Source organism: Platalea leucorodia (assembly GCF_965183815.1).
Source record: "Platalea leucorodia genome assembly, chromosome: 1".
Taxonomy (NCBI): Eukaryota; Metazoa; Chordata; class Aves; order Pelecaniformes; family Threskiornithidae; genus Platalea; species Platalea leucorodia.
The window spans coordinates 150,986,835-151,000,014 of record NC_138823.1 but is presented as its reverse complement, the minus strand read 5'-3'; the positions used below and the strand labels follow the sequence as shown (position 1 = coordinate 151,000,014).

General features: G+C 36.6%; 1 protein-coding gene across 1 annotated transcript in view; it reads left to right on the top strand.

Annotated features, from left to right (window-relative positions):
• Positions 1-13,180, top strand: part of ODAD2 (outer dynein arm docking complex subunit 2) — a gene marked incomplete at both ends in the record, with an annotated part of 90,859 nt that overhangs the window by 40,600 nt on the left and 37,079 nt on the right. The window contains 2 exons of the mRNA XM_082327305.1: positions 354-596; positions 8,383-8,497. Of these exons, the coding sequence (XP_082183431.1) occupies positions 354-596; positions 8,383-8,497 (358 nt within the window). The remainder of the gene's footprint in view (positions 1-353; positions 597-8,382; positions 8,498-13,180) is intronic.

Genomic DNA, 13,180 nt, shown 5'->3' with positions numbered 1-13,180 from the left:
ACATGGCAGGAAAAAGTACTGGAAGTCAGGATGCCACAGTACTTGCCAGTCTTCCAGTATGTTTTCAGTTATTTATAGATGTTGCATCCACATGTCAAGTTTTAAAAAACTCTCAAACTACTCTTCAGATTGCTAGATAGCTAAATTAGAGAAATGTATTTTAAAAGGTAGAGTAAGAAATTATGCTGTATGTCACACTTTCAAGAACTGGTTGGAGTGGTTTACCTGTATTGTGATTTCTTCAACAAGATACTTTACATACAGAAATTAAACATTATACTTTAATTATAAAATTAAACTTGTAACAGTAACATACTGAAAATAACAACTTCCATTTTATTTCTATATTTTAGATTTCGGGAATATAAAGTCGTAGAAGCTTTGGTAGGACTGCTCACTGACCAGCCTGAAGAAGTTCTTGTAAATATTGTCGGAGCACTGGGAGAATGTTGCCAAGAGCCAATAAATCGAACTATTATCCGTAAATGTGGTGGAATACCACCTCTAGTGAAGTTGCTTACTGGAACTGATCAGGCACTACTTGTGAATGTCACCAAAGCAGTGGGAGCTTGTGCAACAGAACCTGAAAATATGATGTAAGCTGTTCATATTCATAGCATTTTAAATATTGAAAAAAAATTTTTTTTTAGTAATTCTGGCACAAATATAGTCAAGTCTTATCTGACTTAAAAGGATATTTTAGTTTTCCACAGGGCTGTGTGGGTTAGTTACATCCTACTGTAAAATGTGCTATATATTAAAAAAAAAAATCATTAAGGAAGTATATGGAATATAAAGCTTTTACATTTTTGGGAAAATCAGATAAACTTTTAGTAAATTGATTTTTATTAAAGTTAAAATTCAAAGTTACAGAGCGCCATTTTAAAGTGCTGTGTCGTAGGTACCTGTTTTACCACCTTCTTTTACATCTGTTCTCAAATCATAAATAAGAGCCTAAATTAGAGAAAGTAATTCCAAAAGGAAATGTGCACATTTACTGTCATGAAAAATCGTTTGAAAATTTGTAAATTATTACTTGTATTTTATCTGTTTTGTCCCTCTCCATCATTCTTTTTATGAACTCAGACTTTTTTTGACCCTTTTCTCCCCTCTTATTCCTTTGCAAAACCAAAGCAAAAGACTGTATTTTTACTGAGAGCGTTGCTGCTCTCTTTGGTTTTGTCATGCAGATTTGTAGAGCTTACAAAGATCCTTGAGTTTTATGATTAAGTGTTCCAGTTAAGTGTACAGTTAAATGTTGAGGACAGCATTTACTGTGCTTACCATTCCCTTACAGGAATATTTACCTCAAGATTCTTGGCATATTTCCCTCCTTATACATAAGAAAGGTCAGAAAGAGAGTTTTATTAATCTCCTCCTGTTCTGATTTGCATAATTCACTTGATATTCTTATAACAGTGCAGGGAATTCTTTTCCTGAATAGGGCTTTTGTTTTCATGCTTTGGCTGTCACCCAGTGGCAAAAGGCTAGATGGTACACAACTGTAAACATGGGTTGTGTGAACAGTTAGCCACGTAGCATAACAGTGTACATAAATGAAATCACTTTCACGACGTCTCACTAAAAATCAGCTTTAGAGTAACGTATCAACCTAACAGAATCAACATTGTAAATCAGCTGAGAAATGTAAATGCCAATAAATATAAATTGATATTTATAAAACCTCAGCCATACTCCAGTACTCAGGACTATCACTTGTAGTATCCAGTATGGATAGCTTCATACTGGAATGTGGTTAGTATAAGCACCAAAAATCACGTAAGTTGCTGCTAAAATTGTGATGAACAATCCATCTTGTTTTTAAGAAAGAGGGAGTACAGATTGTTTGGGACAAAATTTCATGGAGTTTACAAAGAGTGGACAAAGGGATAAAATGTCAAATTTGGTTAATCTGAAAAAATTCTCTATTGAAGATTCTCAACTTCTAAAATGTTTTTTAAAATATTTTAAAACATTAACAAGTAAGCAAGATCTTAGATCAAGAGTAGAATATACTTTTTACTACTACAAAAAAAACCCTTACACAGAAATTATTATTATTAGCAAGACTGTGACATGTACCTGATGTATTGTGCTATTTAGACTTGTAGTACTAGAAGAGCTAATGCTGCTGTCTTTTCCCAAAGCGTGATTCATCCAGGTGTGGATAAGTTTGATACTGATCCAGGAAAATATTTAAAGACAATGTTAGTTAAAACATTGACACCAGTGCAACACGTGTTTAAATGATTTGCTTGGTTGAGTGCTCTGCCTCTCACAGGGTTAAGATATTAGATTCCTGCCCCCCGCCCCCCCCCAAAAAAAAGGGACATCCATTCCTCTCCCTTCTCCTCCTCTCAGACCAGTAGAGCATGAATTGAAATTGTAACTCCTCATCCAAACTGCTCTCCTCCTTTTTGGGAAGAGTAATTCACCAAAGACATGAAGGATACATAGTCTGGAGCATCACTGTTCCATTTACAGAATTTGGGACTAAAACAATGAGTAATCTTGTTAGAAGCTACTGTGGAGTTCATTCTCTTTCTGTAAACATTTTCTGAAGTTCTTAACCAAAAGGACACATCTTAACAAGGATGTGGAGATGTGCTGCAGTGGGATGACCCTGGCTGGATACCAGGTGCCCACCAAACCACTCTATCACTCCCCTCCTCAGCTAAGCAGGGGAGAGAAAATATAACGAAAGGTTCATGGATCGAGATGAGGACACAGAGATCACTCACCTATTACAATCACAGGCAAAACAGACTCGACTTGGGGAAATCGGTTTAATTTATTAGCAATCAAATCAGAATAGGGTAATGAGAAATAAAACCAAATCTTAAAACACCTTCCCCCCTCCCCGCCCTTCTTCCCAGGCTTAAATTTACTCCTGATTTCCTCTACCTCCTCCCTGCCAGTGGGACGGGGGGACAGGAATGGGGGTTGCGGTCAGTTCATCACACATTTTCTCTGCCGCTCCTTCCGCCCCAGGGGGAGGACACCTCACACTCTTCCCCTGCTCCAGCGTGGGGTCCCTCCCATGGGAGACAGTCCTCCATGAACTTCTCCATTGTGAGTCCTTCCCATGGGCTGCAGTTCTTCATGAACTGCTCCAGCGTGGGTCCCTTCCATGGGGTGCAGTCCTTCAGGAACACTGCTCCATCCTGGGCCCCCCATGGGGTCACAAGTCCTGCCAGCAAACCTGCTCCAGCGTGGGCTTCCCACAGGGTCACAGCCTCCTTCGCGCATCCACCTGCTCCAGTGTGGGGTCCTCCAGGGGCTGCAGGTGGATCTCTGCTCCACCGTTAACCTCCATGGGCTGCAGGGGCACAGCCTGCCTCACCAGGGTCTTCACCAGGGGCTGCAGGGGAATCTCTGCTCTGGCACCTGGAGCACCTCCTCCCCCTCCTTCTTCATTGACCTTGGTGTCTGCAGAGTTGTTCCTCTCACATATTCTCACTCCTTTCTTCTGGCTGCTGTTGCCCTGCAGTTTTTTTCCCCCCTTCTTAACTATGTTATCCCAGAGGCGCTACCACCATTGCTGATGGGCTTGGCCTTGGCCAGTGGTGGGTCCGTCTTGGAGCCAGCTGGTGTTGGCTCTATCGGACATGGGGGAAGCTTTGGGCAGCTTCTCACAGAAGCCACCCCTTTAGCCCTCCTGCTACCAAAACCTTGCCACACAAACCCAATACATATGCCAAAATTGTCTTCTAGAAACAAGCAAAGCAAAGCCACTTATAGCCTGTAAGTATATACAGATGATGAGAACTTCCTATTGCAGTTTGATACTTAGCTGTTTCTGGTCTTCGCGGTTCGTCTGGCTGGATCCCTATTACATTCCTTATTTCATAATCACTTATTCCTCAGAATGGCTTGACAGCTTCTAGGAGATCAGTTGTTCTCTACTATTAGCGTTTCTCCTGGCAAATTTGGCTGGCAGGTCTTAAGGCTTGTTTTCTTTGTCATCTGGTACAGACAAGCACTGTTTAAAGAGTTACTGTTTTAGTTTGGCGCTACAGAAACTCTGAAAACTGTGATGATTTTTCTGGATTCTGCTATCATTGTCTTTCATATGTACCAGAAACCCAGAACAAAGCAGGAAAATCTAAAGGGAGCATCAAGTTGTCATAAGGATTGAGAATTGTCAGATACATTCTTACATTTCATTAGCTGCATGTGTGTTTAACAAAGTATGGATTAGAGACTAAATATTCAGTTGAGCAGTCTTCTATTTTGAATGTGGTTATACTTGCAGCAGTAGGTATGTGGAAACCATACAGACCTAGAGTGGAGCTCATGTAGTTTCTGTGAATGATTCAAGGGTATGTAATGAAGAGGATGGGATTAATATAAGAAATAAAAAACTGAGAGTGTTCTATGAAACAGTGCAGTTAACTTCTGAGGGAAATACTGTACGTTTATCATATGTTCCACAGAGGAAGCCTGCACTGACAAAGAGAGAAGACTGGTCGATTGGCATAGGTGAATCTACAGCTTTTATATGTCTTTCATATATTTTATCTCTGTCATGTTTCCTAGTTGACACTTTAACTTCTGCAGCTACTGAGTGGAAGGTACAATATTGTTACTTTTCTGCACCAAGCCTTTACTTGAAGGCAGCTTCAAGCAATTAAGTGATTCTTATTGACTCTATTGAGCTGTGTAAAATAAAGAACAGCAGCCAGCTTCTTTCACAGCAAAAAATAAGTTGACTTTTCTTAAAAAAGCGTAACTATGTGACTGAACTTCCGTACTATTATGTGGACAACATGAAGCTGTCCTCCATACTCAGTCTGCTCCGCAGCCACTGACAGAGATGCTGCTGCACATCTTTTATGTCCATTTGTCTTTTTGAGGAACTTTTTACAAGTTATTCTTTTTCTCTTACTAAAAACAGAGGACTAGTGCGTATTCTTTAGCTGCCACTAGATTTCCATTTGCCCTTTTCATTTGAAAACCTATAGACTTCATCTCTGGCATTCAAAACTGAGGGTTTAGAATCTTAGAAACTAAAATGTACAATTATTTTAGCCAAACAGATGGAGTTTGAGTCATTGGTATATAATACTATTTATCAAAGCAGTCCACAGCAACTAGTGAAAGTTTTAAGAAACATGCTAAATTGTGGTTTCTAAAAAGACAAGATTACATTCTGCCAGAATTAAACCCTGTAATCTTACCAGTGAGCACAATACAGAGTCAGTATAACTTTGTTTATTTACATTTGTATTTGTGGTCTAAATTGGCAGGCAATTAAACTAGACTTCTCAAAAGTTCTGGCAAATAACACTGTAACAGAAAAAGATGGTAGATATGACAAACAGATGTCTAGGCTGTGTGTATGCATGTGTGTTTAAGCAATACGTGTTGAAGTTTCTACTGGAAATGTTCAATATTAAGTTTGAATTTGAAAGAGAAGTACTATTGCAGATTAACAGCTTTGCTAGTTTCAGATATATTAAAAAAACAAAGTAAATTCCTAGAATTGTAACCCACATCTTGCACAGACATCTCATGACATTCAATGATGTCATGATATCAAGGATTTTAAATGAAATAATGTGAAAAGTCTTTATTAAACGACTGTTGACTGTAAACAGCCAACAAAAGTCATTCCAAAAAATTATTTTGTTAAATTATCTGCACTGGTCAAATAGCAAATACCAATTCACCGTAACCTGAGATTTCCCAGAGGCTGTCCTAGACAGTGCAGTAATCTCTGAATGGGTTTAATTGCATTAAAATTATTTGCCCATAAGACATATTCTATATACACCATATGTCAGCTGTTCTGTGTGGAAACCAGGAAGATGTTTTGCTCATACACCTTGCAGTTGCCTTTTTGTAGGAGGGATGTCAGCTCCATACCCCTTCACCTCTGCTGTAATCATGTCTGGCCAGCACAGGAGTGCATGATAGGAGCACCACTTTATAAAGGAATTTTCCCATAGAAAGGAAACTAATATCTAAGCACTTTTATAGAGGAAACATTTTTTCAGGGCCATTTATTTTAGTGTTCCCTTTGCTTTTATAGCAGATATGCTCATTTAACACCCAGTTTCTTCATCTGCTACATTGTGCAGCGAAACCATAGAAAGATAAAAAATTGAACTGAGAAAGGATTAGTCACTTGTTTAGCAATGCTTTCTTTAAGTGGCAAATATATATCCTCAGCAAGATGAAAATGAAAGGGTTTATGCTTGTGTGGTGATCACACGATGGTAATTCTTCCAGTATGAGAATTTAAGAGCATCGTTCTTGTATGTAGAGTTGTTTTCATTTGAGTTAATCTAGTGTAACTGAGAGAAAGCAGAAATTAGTGATGAACAATGTACTTTGGAGATTTGTTTGTTTTGTCTGTACTTTTTTTAGTTTGATTTTACACATGTTGAATGAACAGAGGACTACACTTTCATATATTCTGAGCTGTTCTGGTCTTTCTGGTCTTCAAGCAAAAGGCAAAATTCTTCTTTAGAAAATGAACCATAGAGTAAGGCTAGTTTAGCTTGAAAAGCTGAAGGGAAGACAAAAAAACTGAAAAGAAAATGAAAGTAAACTTCAAATTGAAAAGGAAGCTTTCAAAAAAATAGAAAGGAAAGATAAATCAGCCTAGAGGTTGTTTTTTTAAGTGTGGTGGAAAAAGCTGAGCTCAGTGTTTGGCATCTATCTCTTGATTTTTATATACTGGTTGGAGCTGGGTCATTTATATTTAGCCCCTCTTGGGAGGAAGTACCTCATGTTGGTAAATGGTCAGTACTCCGCTTGACTAGAAGAAAGATTCATGGGTTCTTTTTTAATTAATTCCAATATAGGAAAAAATTCCTTGTGCTTTCTGAAATGACAGGAAAGTAATGTTAAAATTGCTGAGAAGTTGGCGGTGCTGAGAAATTGGGAGTTTGGAGGGATTTAAGACCTTGTTTTGAAGCTTTTACTTGAGTCATCCTTACTATGTTGAACATATATATGTGATTGTGTAGTTTGTGATCATGCTGTTTTATTTGATGTATTAAAATTTCTGAATTTGTCCTTTGAATGATGATTTTCTTGCAATTGATTTGGAGCTGAGTATGTAAAATAAGCTGTCGTAAATTAACAGATCTTAAATAACTTATAATGTCTCAACCATAGCTTTGTGCAAAAAAGTATTATTTTGAAAAACATAGTTGTTTAACCAGTTTGCATAAAAGCGTTATGAATAAAATCCCTCGTTATTTTAGACAGAGTTCATGTCCTTAATTATTTTTTCTGCTTCAAATGATGGTAGGATTACATACAAAGCTGATTTTATAATTATTTTAAAGATTTTCTGGCAAACCTATGGATCGTGAACACAGATGACATGTTTTATGTGATGTTTTTAAGCATGATCTGTATTTAACTTTCTCTTGCATTTACAATTAAAGATGTAGATGAATTTTATACAATTGAATTTTTACTTTTGAGGTTAGAAAATGAAGATATATTTGCTTTTCTTTATCTTCAGCTCATCTGCTTTGGGTTTAACATATCTTTTTGAAAAAAGGCATGTTTGTAAAGGCTATTAAGTTTTGTTTGACCTTCCTTTCCGTTTAAGGTATTCACTGGACCCTAATGTGAAGTTACGATCCCCTAGCCTGATTGATATGTAAACATAACACAGATGGTGTAGAGATGATTCTGATGATAATTCATTTTTCAGCTAGTCACGAAGATACTTTGATTACAGTGTGTTTAAGTAATTATAACATAGTGTTCAGTGCTAGTCTTGTTGTTAAGGAACACATGGGAAACAAGTTACGCGTTATTCATGCTCAACAAAGGATGCACTGTGGTGTGACCATTTTAATTTCTAATGCTAGATTAGAAACATAGTATTTTAAAATATGTCACAGAGTAAGGTAAATACATTAAGCACAGACTGAATAAAAAGTTAAGTACATAGTTTTGGGCATAAATATTTGTTTTGGAAAGTATTTGTTACTATATGAAAGAAGTCAGTATGCTTGAATTCAGATTTCACTTTGCGTGCAGATCATTAAAAAGTCACATGCTTGTTTTCACGTTTATATGAGTTCTGGTTATAATGTAGCTTACTTTACTTTATCTTCTATAAGCGTTTTGACAGTGCTGAGAAAAAAGTAAACAGCATTAATGAGATTTAGTTAGAAAACATATTCTGTCTTTACATCATTTATTCACACCCATCTGCTATAGTAAGCAATGTTTACTGACTATGTTGATGGCAATTAGCTGACAATAAAACACAAGCACTTACATAAAGCAAAACAGTATGCTGAAGAAAGTCATTATTAAAGCAGTGTTCCAAACAAACTGATATAATTTAAAATGTAACATTTCCTACTCCATAATTTTTTTTTTTTTTTTCTCTTTTTTCTGCAATAGGATAATTGACCATCTAGATGGAGTTCGTTTGTTATGGTCATTGTTGAAAAATCCTAATCCAGATGTTCAAGCAAGTGCGGCTTGGGCTATTTGTCCTTGCATTGAAAATGCTAAGGTAAGAAGGTACTTAAAGTAATAGGTTTGTTATATATATGCTCACATATAATTTTTATATTTGGATGATGTCCAGCAATACTTTGCTGTTTGCTACTTACACTCTCTTTATTTCATTCTGTTAACTGCTTAAAAAAGATGATGTATTCACTTTCCAAAAGTGAATAGTCCTCCATCTAGCACTCATTATAGCATTCTGGTTTGCCTTTACAGTGCTTACTGTCTTTGGAAAATATATTTTAGTAACTTATCAGGACCGAAACTTACTGTTCCCAAATAAAGCATGCTGAAATCCTGACAATGCTGAAAAGAGAAAGCTTCTACTCACAGGCTATGAATAGCACAGGTAGTTGTAGTTGTTCTCCACTGTGAGGTACTTCAGCTATGTTCTCAAGAGACCATCATTTGGTTTCAGAGCATATTTCAGACTTGGTGCCAATGTAATCGGTGGATTTTCTGCTCAGACTGCCAACAAAAAGTGCCAGTTGTGAATAGTGGTTGTTGTGCAGGTCAGTTGTGCACAGAAGACTGAGCTATTCATTTATTTCATGTCAGTTTCCAAATAGAGATAAAATGGTTAGTATAAGCTGTAAGTCATCTTCAGTGAATTCTTACCACTGACCTGTGGTAAAATAAATGGAGAAGGGTTTGTTTCCCATTAGAAGTTTCCTGGAATACTAAGTAGACTTTTATCCTTAATCCTTGTACAGTAATATCTTCCGTTTCTATTTACCTCCATATTTAATGCAGCATTTGCATCTTCTCTCTACTGTACCACAAATATATATCCTTCTACATATCAGTTGAGATCCTGACTATGTAAAGAATGGAAATGTCTTCAAAGTGCTAGATATCATTAGCATCCTTTGCAGGCAGTGTTTCCTTTCTGAAACTGTGCACTGTATGGTTGTTATTAATTTATATAGATGGATGGATGTAGATACAGATATATGGATGAAAGTGTTGTGAGAACATTTGGTCTTGATTTTTGTAACTTCAGCATTTTCTATTTCTTTACAATGATTTCTACAATGGCAGCCTGCTTGCCATTTTTCAAGCATGCTCGTTATTCTGAATTATCTTTCCATCTTCTTTTTAAACATATACAAAGTAGTATAATAAAGTTTTTTGTTACCTAATGGTGGGGTGTATACATGTCTCATCTGTCAAGATATGACTGTACCTGCCTCTCTCTTGAACAATATTGCCATAACTGAATGTTAAAATATTACTTTATCTCAGAACTGAGGTAATACTTATTATGTGTAAGACTCTGCAACCTGTAGTGCCAAAGTAGAACTGCACATTGCTAGAGCTTCCACTAAAAGCAGTTTTTCAGAAACTAAGGGGATAGAGGACAGCTACTGAAATGATAGACTACATGGATTTTTTTCTTGTTTTTTTCCCCTGCGTATTTGATGAGTGTAAGCTATGTACATCCTTAGTGTAGCCATCCTCCTTTCATCTCTCCTGGCTGCCTGCCCAAATGCTAATCTGTGACCCCACAAAGAGTTCTTTGTGTGAGACTGAGGCAGAGTGGCACACTGAAACAAACCTACCAATAATACGCTTTCCTCTGACACTGAATGGAAAGAGATATGTATAAAGCAGTGATTATAGCCACACTGTGGAAGTACAGTAACTATTTCTATCTAAACAAATTTTTGATTTTTTTTATGCAAAGTTAATAATATTCAACGATTTACACGATCTTCTAAGAAGCACAGTTTGGTTTATGCAGGGCTTGATTCAAAAGCAGTAATAAGTATATGACTTTAAAAGGATTATGTGCATTCTGGCTTTTCCAAGCCTGTGCTTTGGACTGCAAACCATGTTTCAAATAGCTGTGAGCTTGGAATCTGGATTTGTTTTCTTTTTGTGTTCTTTTGTGGAAGCTGTAGTGGTTCTCTTCTGTAGTGTGGAGGTTCACAGGTGAAACAGAACTTGTTAATAGTATCAGAAACAAATTTTTATAACAATGTAGTGCAGCATCCATTTTTCTGCACAGACATTTTCTGTAAATACAACTCAAAGGTTATTTTATATGATATTTATAAAATCTTAGACGCTAATCTATCATACTGATAGGGCTGTTATTGTCATGGTATGTGAGTACATGATTATCTCTCATGCACTTACTCTCACCGTAATCTCTTTAAGATTGGAAAGTCTACCATTTCTGTTTTACCATTAGGGGGATAAGAGTCACAAAAGGCCACGACTTGAATTCTCAAGATGTTTAGGCGCTAGCCAGGTTTGAGCTTTTGGGTCTAACTAGTTTGCCTGCTGTTAGACAGGAAGTTAATTGCAAAGGGAGCAGAATCCAAGTTCCCATAACCCTAGACTACACATGTCGACAGGTACATTATGGTAGTTGGTTCAAGAGTACTTCCGATAGGATAGAATTGTATCAGTATGATACAGCTAAGTGATATTGTTTGTTACAGCAATATGATATAGGTCAGTGATATTTGGTCCATGGCAGATCTAAAACTTTTAAAATAGAGGATATAAATTGTACACTGTAGTACATAAACTGTTAACAGCTCTAACAGCCATAATATTGGTTGGGTATCAGTTATCACTTCTGCATGCCAGCATTAGTTCTAAATATTTTTAGCCTTAAGAATTTCTTGTAGAGTGAAGATCTTACAGGTAGGCTGGCAGTGGTATAATTTGGGTGGTAGAACTCTCCTGAGAAAATTTGCACAGCACCTGTAAGTGCTACTTGTGAGTCTTAGACAAATATCTCATGATTTTGAATAAACTAGTTCATACATTTCTTTAAAATATAAGACTTAAAGAGACAAGAATGTAATTTATTCAAAGGAATTATCTTAATAGAAGCAGATTCTTTTTAATTAGTTCCTTACTTCCAGAAGGAAAAGTTACTACTGCAGGCACATTGGTAATGACAAAGTGTAAGTGCGCTGTCCAAGAAACACAAATGATTATGAAAAATGGCTAAGAAAAGTCTACTCAACTCTGTTGATGTTGGAACGGCAATATTTGGTTATGATGCTTCTTTGAAAAACAGTATTTATAGTGTTCTCCCAATGTACATCAGCCCAAACAGAAAAATTTAGAGAAACTCTACAAAGATGTAATTTGGGCTATTATAAAATTCATCCAAAGGCATTGTGCCAATAAGAGGAACACTTCCAGACTGAGTTTGTATGAAAATACCTATTTCCTCACAGAGTGACATTTAAATAGTATGTCTTGGGGGGGGGGAAAGTTCTAGAGGTTATTTTCCGTCCACATATTTAGTAGAGTTTTGGGTGGAAACATTAGAGTAAGAATGGTAATGTCAGGCCTCATCCCTTCCACCGTCCTTTGTCTGTACTTGCGTATCAGCTTTCAACTTTCAACATTTCAGTTTTAGCCTTTGTTATAGCTACAACTATAAAGACTTTCTTAAAGAACTTCAGGAAGCCAGCTACGTACAAAGTCTGTCAAAATAATTTAAGTAAACAGTCTGAGACTGGGGATTTGAGGGAAGAGAGAGGGAAAGTTATTCCGTTTTCTTAAAATGTACTTGTAAAATGACATCTCACACTTTTCTGATAAAGCATGGTTTTTTTCCCCCCAAGTTATTGCATCCCTTTCAGCTCTGCAGTAGAATTTCATGGGTGTGATTAAGACTGATCAGCCATCTAAAGTTGTCTGTGTATTTCCTACATACGGGGAAAGAGAATGTCCATGCTGACATAAAAAAACCCAAAATCAAAACTAAACCAGGTTTAAGAGGGAAGGGTCATGAGATGGCTATCTGTGAAGGTCAAGTAGCCTTCATTCTTGCAAAAGTACTATATACTGAGGAAGTGACTTCCACTGGAGCCAACAGTCTCGAGTTAACCTGTGGGTGGAAAATATGCTGCTGCTGACCCATGCTATTTAGGATTCCTATATAGATTTTACTTGTTATGGAAATTTTAACGTAACCATATGTATAAAACCACAGAGAAAGTTTCTTTACTGAAAGTAACAAAGAAAGGTAGTTGAACTTGGAAATTCTGATATTTAAGAAATAAAATTATTTGCTGTTTTAAATGAATTAAGATGCTTTGTTTACACATTTTACTAATTTATAACTGTAGTGTATAAAGATCAGTCGTGCCTTATAATGCACACTGTTGTTCATTTGTTTTATATTTTAAAAATTTTACTTAAGTAGTACCAATACATTTTTGTTTACTTACCATTCTTTGGTTAAGCCTGTAATGTCAAATTCCCTGCTTGAGTATGTACGGCATTTTCCAGTTTCTTTGTTTTCCTTGCTATGCTTCTTGCAATTCTATACAGAAACCTTGGCAGTTCAAACTTAGTGCTCTTATTGCTCTCTTTCCATTTTCCTGTTTGTTTTCTCTAGACATTATAATTTTTAACATAAATCATACCTACTTCTCCATATTTTATCTCAATTTTATGCAGTTTTTAATCCTTGATATCTGCATGTAGACTTTCCAACTTTTAAGCATTTGTTATGAACTAAACTTCAAGAAAGTACTATAAGAGAGACAAAAAGGAATTTTTGGCTTGCCCCTCAGGCCTTCCAGAGCAGTAGGGTCCTTGGAGATTTAGGAAGCCCAGCAAGTTAGACTTGACTTGGTCAATCCATAGGTGGCTGCCGTGCTTGCCAGGGTGCCTGCAGAACCAGTCTATCCAATGATTCTTGACACAG